Genomic DNA, 10,963 nt, shown 5'->3' on the forward strand with positions numbered 1-10,963 from the left:
ATCTAGTCAAGGCTATGGTTTTTCCAGTAGTCATGTATGGATGTGAGAGTTGGACTGTGAAGAAAGCTGAGTGCCAAAGAATTGATGCTTTCGAACTGTGGTGTTGGAGAAGACTCTTGAGAGTCCCTTGGACTGCACAGAGATTCAACCAGTCCATCCTAAAAGAGATCAGTCCTGGGTGTTCTTTGGAGGGACTGATGCTGAAGCTAAAACTCCAATACTTTGGCCACTTGATGCGAAGAGCTGACTCATTTGAAAAGACCCTGATGCTGGGAAAGATTGAAGGCAGGAGGAAAAGGGGACGACAGAGGATGAGATGGTTGGATGGCATCACCGACTCAGTAGACATGGGTTTGGGTGAACTCCGGGAGTTGGTGATGGACAGGGAGGCCTGGCATGCTGCAGTTCATGGGATCACAAAGATCGGGCATGACTAAGCAACTGAACTGAACTGAACTGACTCCAAAGAGACAGCAGGAAGGAGTGTTTTGGGGTGATGGAACAGTTTGTATCCTGATTATGATGATGGATATATGATGCTGGCATTTATCATACTCACAGAACAATGTAGTTTAAAAAGTATGAATGAATTTTACTGGATACAAACTGCAAATTTAACTGAAAAAGTAAATCAGGGTTGTTGTTCTTTTTCAGTGCAGATTCAGAAAACAATGTTCAAAAGAAAACCTGAGTAATGTCTTAGTAGCCTTCAGTGATTCTGTATATGTTCATGTATACATACAGACACACAAAAAGGTATGCATGTGCATGAGTGTGTGTGTGCGTACATTTGTTTAACAAATATTTAAAGAATACTTCCTATGGACTAGGACTTGCTAAAAGCACTGAAGAGGTATTGATGAACAACAAAAGCAGAATTTCTTCTTTCATGGTGTGGAAAGGGATAGACAGTAAACAAATAAACAAATCAGTGAATACACAGCTTTACATAATGGTAAGTGCTGTAGAGACAATAAGACAGGCCTTGAGGATAAAAGTGGAATTGAGGGTTGGGGCCTCTCTGAAGAAATGGCCTTAAACTGAGACCTGGAAAGTCCAAAGGAAGCATCCACATGTGCAAATGCTCAGAGCAGTTCAGGCACAGAAATGTCAAATGCAAAGACCCTGAGGGGACTTCACTGAGGACAAGAAATACTGAACAGTCTCTCACTTCAACACTCTCAGAAAGGCTGGCTGACGTACAGCCACCATCCTTTCAATGCAAGGCTGGGCTTCCTGGGAAGTAAGGCAAAGCCCTTAAAATAGAACTCAGCTTTGTGCTTTCAGAGAGCTGGCAGCATGTTGGTGAGATGGACCAAGGGAGCGAGGGAGCCAGCAGCAGGTGAGCTCAGAGACACATGGGGACCCGTTTCTGTGGCTCCAGCCCTTTTGAAAAAGAATTCCTTTGTATGAAGCTCTCAGATCCAATGTGAAGTGAACATGGTATGTTTTCTTAGTTCCATCATAGAATTTCCTCTGTATTTTGGTTATTTGAGACATTTGAACTTCTGCTACAGAAAACATTGAGAGTAGACATCCCCTCCCATAGTTTACGATGTAGTTAATCTAGCAGTCCACAGAGTCCTCATGTATTAAATTCCCAGAAAATGCTCATGAATCTAAGGCTGATGTCACATGTCATTGGTGTTTACATCATTTATCAACAAATTCCATGTCTAAGAGCGAGCACAGGCATGAGGACATGTGTGGTATAAGATTCCACCTCAAACCCCAGTGGAGAAGGTTCTGGTATATAACTTCAGCTGCCTGGCCTTGAGGAGCTCATGTCACCTTCAGAATCTCTCTTGGCCCCTGGGCAAACAGTGAATAATTACACTGCTCTCCAGGGGATGGAATGTAGACTCTCTGACTTTTGCTCACAGCAGCCTTCTAAATACCAAGCATTGCAAAAATTAGAATTTTGCCTCACCATAATTCATCTCTGCCACCATAAATCTCTGTTTTCAGTTAGATTTGATATGCTTCATTATTTCTCCTTTATAATCATGGTGGAATGTTGCTTTCAACCATCTTATATTCATTCGAATATTGGTTTTCTTTTAGTTCTTGAAGAGATTTCTGTTGGTATCCCATTTGCTTGTTTATATTATATTATAATAAGAAGCTAGTAATTTAAAATTCTCTTAATCTAGTGTATGGAATATGTGTGTGGAAGCTGGCAAATGCCAGTTCTTAATCCTTGTGCTGGTCAGCGTGCTGGCAGGAAAGCAGTGATACCCTCAGCAGGAGTCACTGCAAAGAGCTGTGCGGGAGCAGTTAAGAGAAACCCACACAGAATAATACAGCACCTTGGAGCTCGTAGCGGAAGGGCCTCCTGTACTCACTTGCGCCTCAGAGGTCAGGAGGAGAGTGGGATTGCCAGAACCTGACAAGAGATGTGGTCCCATGAGAAGGTTCCCAGGGATGAGCACACCCACTGTCAAACCTCCATGCGACCAGGGGTAGGGGAGAAGGGAGGGAAGGGGAATAAATACCCTGAACCCTGATCCCACGCTCTGTTCTCCTGCCAGTGCTTCCTTCATCCAGCCCAGCTGGGAGCCAATGGACAAGGCAGCCAGTTGGTGTGGCCCACCGAGGGCCGGTTCCTGGCTTACAGCAGAGACAAGGGTCCAGAGTGATCTGAAGGAGCAGACAGGGGATACCCAGCCCAGGAGTCTGCTGGAGAAAGCACTGTCCCAAATTCACTGACCTTGGTCTTTGCAGTTTGTCCAGAAATATACTTGCACCTCCATCCCTAGCCCCAGCCCACTTTGTTTGCGAGCACCTTTCTTCTCAGCACTGTTATTGGCCATCTTCAAGTTGAGCTGGTCACTGTGGCTAATGCCCAGATCAGCTCACTCTTCTGGGGGTGGTAAGAGTTGACCATTCCAGCTTCCAGGTGTGGACGCTCGCAGTGGCGTGGGGTCCTTGCTCCCCCTCACCCCTCCCGTCTTCCTTCCCCAGGGTGGAGCTTCAGCATGGGGTCAGCCTACCAGTTCCACAGTTGGCGTGTGTTTGTCATCGTCTGCGCGCTCCCCTGTGCCTCCTCGGTGGTGGCCCTCACGTTCATGCCCGAAAGCCCACGGTTCTTGCTGGAGGTAACGTTCGTCTTTACAAATACTCAAGGAAGTCAGAGACATTGAAACAAGTTCCTTTTAACCCTAGGAGAGTATGTTTGCCTCTTCAGGAGGTACATTTTTCCTTCCTACTACAGAACTATGGAGGGTTTGGTTTCATGGAGACATACTTTCAACAACCAGCAGGCGAAAAGGCTGCCTCATGGCCTGAAAGCGCTAATGTTCCTCCTCAAGCAAGTGGTTTCCCTCGTTGAAGAAAATGCGCCTTATTGTTTTATAAAGGAAACACTATTCCTTGAGCTGCTGCTGCACTCAGGGCATCCAGGTAGTCTGTGTTTCCAATGGGATGGACCTAAACCGTTTGCACTGTTGCACCCAATGGGATCTGACAATATCACATGGTGATCGGAAAATCGGGGAGCATGTGTGTTTCACCTCCTGGCCATTCACTGTCTACTCATATCTCTTAGATTGGAAAACACGATGAAGCCTGGATGATTCTAAAGTTAATTCACGACACAAACATGAGAGCACGGGGTCAGCCTGAGAAGGTCTTCACGGTGAGTACTGCTTCTCAGTGAATCCTCTATGCCAAAGGCCGAGAAACCTTTTCAGAAAAGGCCTGGTCGTAAATTCCCCTCTGGTTGCACCAACCACTCGTTTCTCAGTATCTCATACTTGCTGTTTTACCTGCTTCATGGCTGTTGTATGTGCTTTTACCTCTGCATGGAATGGTCTTCCATCCTCCAGTTACAAAATGTATTCTCAATGGGAAAACTCATCTAAACTAATAAAAAATTGAACGCATAGTATTTTTTGGAAAGAACAGTATTTTTTTTCTCAGAACCTCCACCAAAATAAAAAAGAGTGGTTTTTAAATCCTTTGATGTAGGCAACATGTAATTACGCCAAATGTCTAAGTTAGGTTTAAAGGTGATATAAGCAAAATATTCAATGTCTTATAAACAGTATCAGTTATAGTTCTTAAAATAAGTGAAATAGTTCCTGATTAAACAATCCCTTGACACTTATTGACTTGTTACATTTTTAATATGAAACAGATTTTTTGTAATATGAAGGTATAATTCAGTCTGGCCTCTGTCTAAATGATCACAGATTCTTAATTAATATAAATGTTTTCTGCAGTGTAATGGAGGAACAAAGGTAAATAATGGATGTCCACCATTGAGGACCTGGAATCCTTTGAGTGAACCCTTCTTTTGAGTAGATGCACTACAGAGAAAGAGTAAATTCAAGGATCATACGGCAAAAGGAATCTTGAGGTGTCATGTAGATACTCAATGTCACCTAACTCTTCTCAGCCGGTTGAGAATAAACCCTCTACCCAAGATTTCTGAGAAGATGTCTCTGTAGAACCTCATTGTCCTGCTAACCTGCTTTTTCTTCCAGAAGGTCTGAGTTACCAAGTTCATTCATGATCATCCACATTAATATGACTGTATAAAGATTAGGTGGGAATAAGATTTGACCACTCTAAAAGAATGGGTCATTTCAATCATTTATATGTGACTTCCAAGGTCATTACAGGATTCTGCCATGACACATTTGATCTTTTTCTTATTATATCTACAACACGGCGAATTCACATGCCTTCCTCAAAGGTCTTCTTCCTGAGTACCTAATTTGAATACTATTTTTCAGGACGTTGTTTGCAGCAGACTCCTCTTTTAAGTTCATTCACATTCTCCTTAACTGATCTCAGCTACTTCCCAGATCTTTTTCTCCAAATGGACAAACTGAGCTCCAGACATACATGTTGAAGGGCTTTGTGGCCATACTCCTATGTACTAGAGGCCCTTCAAATTCTGAATTTCTAAATCTGAACTTCGCACCTGAAGAGTCTCCAAATCTCTTCTTTGTCCAAAGACTTATCAGCAAGTGCCACCAGTACCACCAAAACTAGACCCCTGAAAACTATCCTATTTCTTTCTTTCCTTTATCTCTATTATGTCCAAAAAATCTAGTATGTCTTATTATTCTCCATCCTAAATATCTCTCATCATTGTCTCTTACTTTCTACCCTTATTGCCGCTCATTTGGTTCATTCCTCCCTACTCACTGCCCTCTGCCCTTGCACCATTCTTCAGGAATCACAAAGATTCATTGTAGTTTCCAATACAGTCTTTTCTCTTACACCTCTGGATGTTTGCATGTGGTATTCCTCCCACTTGGAATGCCCTTCAAATCATTGATAACACATGGCAAATGACATACTTCTCCATAAGCTCCAGCTCAAATTCCACAGTCCATCAAGTCTTCTTTCTCACTCCCAGGTCAGCTTGGGTGTTCTGTACAGTATGTCTCTCCCATCTGATGTAGATTGCCACTGGGATACTTTCTAATTTATATGGTAATTGCTTAGAGAGCACGATGCTTTATGATTGCATCTCCAGGGTCTATACCAGTCCTGGCTCCCATGGGTGCCGATGAAAGAATGTACAAACAAACAAACATTAATGAGTGGAGAAGAAGCCTCTCAAAAGGAATATATTGAGTCAGAATGGCCTTCGTCAAAAAAAACACAAATAACAAATGTTGGTGAGAATGTGGAGAAAAGGGACCCTTTGTACATTGTTGGTGAGAAGAGTAAATTGGTGAAGACATGGTGGGAAACAGTAGGGAGATTCCTCAAAAAACTGAAAATAGAACCAGCATATGACCTAACAATCCTGCTCCTGGGTATACATCCCCCAAAAAACTCAAAAACGTTAGTTTGAAAAGATGCATGAACCCATGCAACCCATTGTTCACACCATTATTTATGATAGCCAAGATACAGAAGCAGTCTAGGTGTCCATTAGCAGATGAATGGATAAAGAAGATGATATCATAAACAGTAGAATATTACTCAGCCATAAAAAAGAATAAAATTTTGCCATTTACAGCAATATGGGTGAACTTGGAGGGCATTGTGCTAAATGAAATAATTCAGACAGAGAAAGACAAATACTATGTACCACTTCTATGTGGAATCTAAAAAACACAGCAACCTAGTGAATGTAACAACACAGAAGTGGGCTCACAGGCATACAGAACAAACTAGTGTTAGCAGTAGGGGGAAGCAGGGAGAGGAGAGGGGCAGTGAAGGCGCAGGAGAAAAAAAACAAATTATTATGGGATCATATGAAATCATCTGCGTGGAACTTTTGAAAATTGTAAAACATGATAGAATTCAATGAATCTTTCATTCAGGACAAAAAAAGAATTTGTTGTTCAGTCACTAAGTCATGTCCAAGAATTTGTTGTTCAGTCACTAAGTCATGTCCGACTCTTTGCAACCCCATGGACTGCCACATGCCAGGCTTCCATGTCCTCCGCTATCTCCTGGGACCTGCTCAAGTTCATGTCCATTGAGTCAGTGATGCTATCTTAAAAAAAAAAAAAAGGAATACCCCTGTGATTTTAAAAGAAAACAAAACTCTAAAGTGTCACAAAATAATGAATGGCTTGTAGCTGACCCTATTTGCAATCCTGCTTTTAACTCAGACATCATCGTCACTAAATACAGACATCTTTCTTTATATAGTCAGGGACAGGCTACTGCCCACCTGGTATAATTTGAAAGATACCGAGGGTCCTCAAATCACCTCTGTCAAAAGCCAGTCTTGGTACCTGGTTTTGTGCAGTAGAAGTACTGCTTCAGATGTTGGCAGTCTCTCCAGAAAGATCTATTCAGAAGTTATCCCTGGCAGGGATAGCGTGTGTGCACGTTTCTGTCCTCTCTCAGCTTTGTCAAAAGCAGGTAGATTATGACTAACAAGGGAAGATGGGATAGGTCCACAAAGGGAAAGCGCTTCCCTTCCCCCTCCAACCCCACCTCTTTTCAGGCTTCATTCTGTGTGCTGAAGGTATTGCTTCTCCTGACTCTTGGCTCTTTTCCTTAGGAGAAGGAGGCTAGCTTAAGTCATGGATACAGGCTATACCTCCATCATTTGTTCCCCTTCTGTCACTGAAGAGTCAGTCTTGGTGCTTGCAACTTAAACTCAGTCATTGGACTTCACCTTCAGGTCGCCTGTGGGTATTTGCTGACTAGTCACTGTGGGCTTGGGCTTCCCAGGCGATGCTAGGGGTAAAGAATCTGCCTGCTAACGCAGGAGACATGGGCTTGATCTCTGGGCCAGGAAGATCTCCTGGAGGAGGAAATGGCAGCCCACTTCGGTATTCTTGCCTGGGAAATCCTATGGACAGAGGAGCCTGGCAGGCTACAGTTCATGGGGTTGCAAAGAGTCAGACATGACTGAACACACACTATTTGGCTGTGAGAGAAGGAAGAAAGGGTCAAGAATGGAAGTTACATGGGAAAGCTCTAAGAACTCTGTTTAGGAGCCAAATTCATCAAGTAAGTAGGTTCCAAAGAAAAGTGTGTTCAGTCACTTTTGTCTAAGCAAAGTAGTTCTTAATCCACAAGTGACTCTATCTGGAGTTTTATCTGCTAGTGTGTGCCTTTTTTTTAAAGTTTATTTTATTGGAATGGAGTTGATTTACAATGTTGTTAATTTCTACTGTACAGCAAAGGGATTCATTACATGTATATGCATTCTTTATCGTGTTCTTTTCCATTATGGTTTTTCACAAGATACAGTTCCCTGTGCCGTACAGTAGGACTTTGTTGTTTATCCCTTCTCTTTGTCATAGTTTGCTAATCCCAAACTCTGAATCCTTCCCTCCCCCACCTCCCAATGTGTGCCTTTTGAGTCGTGACTCAGAGAAGGGCGTTTCGTTTCATTTAATTCCATTACTACTTACTCTTCCCCCTCTTCTTTATGGTATTCACCCTCTCATTCATTCTTTATTCTGTTCTCTTAGGTGCCTTTGAGTCTGTATACTGACACCAGTGGTCTCCTATTTATGGATACCTGCTTATGTATCAAACACCTGCTTCCTTTTGGTTGGCGTCAGCTTTCACTCCTTTTAAAAACAAATTGTAAGCCTAAACGCTACAACTTCAGAGACGAAAACTCAGCACTTTGCCCTCTGTTGCTCCTTACAGGTAAACAGAATCAAAACCCCAAGACAGATAGATGAACTGATTGAAATTGAGAGCGACACAGGAACATGGTTCAGGAGGTGCTCCGTTCGCATCCGCACAGAACTGTATGGAGTAAGTATCAAGCCCCTCTGACTCGCGGGCTCGCTTGTCGCTGGAGGTTAGTCAGAAACAGGGTTGGCAGAATCCACCCCGTGAGTGGGGCTCTTCCCCCTCCTGCCCAGGGCACCTGACTCCTGGTGTGGGACCAGGTAATAGGATTCCCTTGAGATCAGCGGGGTAGCCAAGATGTTGCTTTTTGGGGGGAGGGCAGGTGTTAAACAAGGAGTCCTACCAGTGACGGGTACACCAACATCTCGAGTTACTTTGTCTGTTGGAAGCTGATAAATACAAATTCCAGCATTTGGTGTCCTGTAGCCTTTAGCTTTGGAGAAGGCGATGGCACTCCACTTCAGTGTTCTTGCCTGGAAAATCCCATGGATGGGGGAGCCTGGTGGGCTGCAGTCTATGGGGTCGCACAGAGTCGGACACGATTGAAGCGACTTAGCAGCAGCAGCAGCAGCCCTTAGCTTTTACACTTTAAGTCCAAATGAATCCAGCCCAAAGAAGAGGCAACAATTTTATAATTTGTCAGAGGGGGTTGGGAAGTAGAGTTGCCTAGGGACTGGCATAAGAAAACTAACTCTCTGATATTTTACAGATTTGGTTGACTTTTATGAGATGTTTCACCTACCCAGTCAGGGAAAATACCATAAAACTCACGATTGTATGGTTCACGCTATCCTTTGGGTAAGTGGTCCTTACATTTTTGGTGAACGAAATCTTTAAATTTCCATACTGTAACTCCCAACCTTGCTGCTTCCTTCTCTTATACTGTGTGATGCTATTAACTCTAGGATATTTTTTTTTCATTTTAGATTTGCTAACAGTTACAGTTTTTATCAAGCAATCATTTCTGTATGTTGTCATAAAGCTGGGATGGCAAAACCAACAGTGTTTGGAAAGTTCAATAAGACCAAGGATGATTTGCTCGCATAATTTCTCCACTCTCTCCTCATTGGTGGAGCTCCATCCCCGCTGGCCTCTTTGTTCTTCCTCCAATGTGCCAGAACTTTCTTGAACATGTCCCATCTTGGGTCTGTGCCCTGCCCTCAGACATGGGCCAGCTCATTTCTCTCCTCCTTTAAGGCTTTCTTCCTATGCCACCTTCACAGTGATACTTCCCCAAATACCTTTTTAAAACTGCAGCTTCCCAGTCCCCCTTCAGATTCCCTGTCCCCTTCTCAGCTTTATTATTCCCCATTGTGCCTTCTATCATCTTCTAATAGACAAAAAGCTTTTTCATTCTGTAGGAATAAAGAAAGCTCTGTCTTCCTCCTCTGGAAGCTCTGTGAGAACAGAGATTTTAAACTGTTTTGCTCACTGATATATGGTCCTGGGACAAAATAAGTGCTCAATAAATAGTTGTCAGGGCTTCCCAGGGGGCTCAGTGCTAAAGAATCATCCTGCCAATGTGGGGGACAAATTTAAATGCAGAGTTCCAAAGAATAGCAAGGAGAGATAAGAAAAGACTTCTTCAGTGATCAGTGCAAAGAAATAGAGGGAAACAATAGAATGGAAAAGACTAGAGATCTCTTCAAGAAAACTAGATATACCAAGAGAATATTTCATGCAAAGATGGAGACAATAAAGGACAGAAATGATATAGACCTATCAGAAGCATAAGATAGTAAGAAGAGGTGGCAAGAATATACAGAAAAACTATGCAAAAAAGATCCTCATGACCCGGATAACCACGATGGTGAGATCACTGACCTAGAGCCAGACATCCTGGAATGTGAAGTCAAGTGGGCCTTAGGAAGCATCACTACGAACAAAGCTAGTGGAGGTGATGGAATTCCAGTGGAGCTCTTTCAAATCCTCAAAGATGATGCTGTAAAAGTGCTGCAGTCAATGTGCCAGCAAATCTGGAAAATTCAACAGTGACCACAGTACTGAAAAAGATCAGTTTTCATTCCAATCCCAAAGAAAGGCAATGCCAAAGAATGTTCAAACTACCACACAATTGTACTTATCTCACATGCTAGCAAAGAAATGCTCAAAATTCTCCAAGCCAGGCTCCCACAGTATGTGAACTGTGAAATTCCAGATGTTCAAGCTGGTTTTAGAAAAGGCAGAGGAACCAGAGATCAAATTGCCAACATCCTTTGGATCATCTAAAAAGCAAGAGAGTTCTAGAAAAATATCTACTTCTGCTTTACTGACGATGCCAGAGCCTTTGACTGTGTGGATCACAACAAACTGTGGAAAATTCTGAAAGAGATGGGAATACCAGACCACCTGATCTGCCTCTTGATAAATCTGTATGCAGGTCAAGAAGCAACAGTTAGAACTGGACATGGAACAACAGACTGGTTCCAAATTGGGAAACGAGTACGTCAAGGCTGTATATTGTCACCCTGCTTATTTAACTTATATGCAGAGTATATCATGCGAAATGCCATGCTGGATGAAGCACAAGCTGGAATCAAGATTGCCGGGAGAAATATCAATAACCTCAGATATGCAGATGACACTACCTTATGGCAGAAAGTGAAGAACTAAAGACCCTTTTGATGAAAATGAAATAGAAGAGTGAAAAAGTTGACTTAAAACTCAACATTCAAAAAACTTAAGATCATGGCATCCAGTCCCACCACTTCATGGCAAATAGATGGGGAAACAATGGAAAAGTGAGAGACTTTATTGAGGCTTGATTTATCCAAAATCACTGCAGATGGTGACTGCAGCCATGAAATTAAAAGGCACTTGCTCCTTGGAAGAAAAGCTATGACAAACCTAGACAGAATATTAAAAAGCAGAGACATTACTTTACCAA

The 10,963-nt window shown here is 42.8% G+C and overlaps 1 protein-coding gene across 1 annotated transcript in view; it reads left to right on the forward strand.

Moving 5' to 3' along the window:
- Positions 1–10,963, forward strand: part of SV2C (synaptic vesicle glycoprotein 2C) — a 164,602-nt gene that overhangs the window by 130,020 nt on the left and 23,619 nt on the right. Inside the window, exons 4-7 of the mRNA XM_010847613.1 lie at positions 2,965–3,098; positions 3,548–3,637; positions 8,089–8,199; positions 8,786–8,874. Coding sequence (XP_010845915.1) covers positions 2,965–3,098; positions 3,548–3,637; positions 8,089–8,199; positions 8,786–8,874 — 424 coding nt within the window. The remainder of the gene's footprint in view (positions 1–2,964; positions 3,099–3,547; positions 3,638–8,088; positions 8,200–8,785; positions 8,875–10,963) is intronic.

The sequence above is a fragment of the Bison bison genome, unplaced genomic scaffold (genome assembly GCF_000754665.1).
Source record: "Bison bison bison isolate TAMUID 2011002044 unplaced genomic scaffold, Bison_UMD1.0 scf7180017864252, whole genome shotgun sequence".
NCBI classification, from domain to species: Eukaryota; Metazoa; Chordata; class Mammalia; order Artiodactyla; family Bovidae; genus Bison; species Bison bison.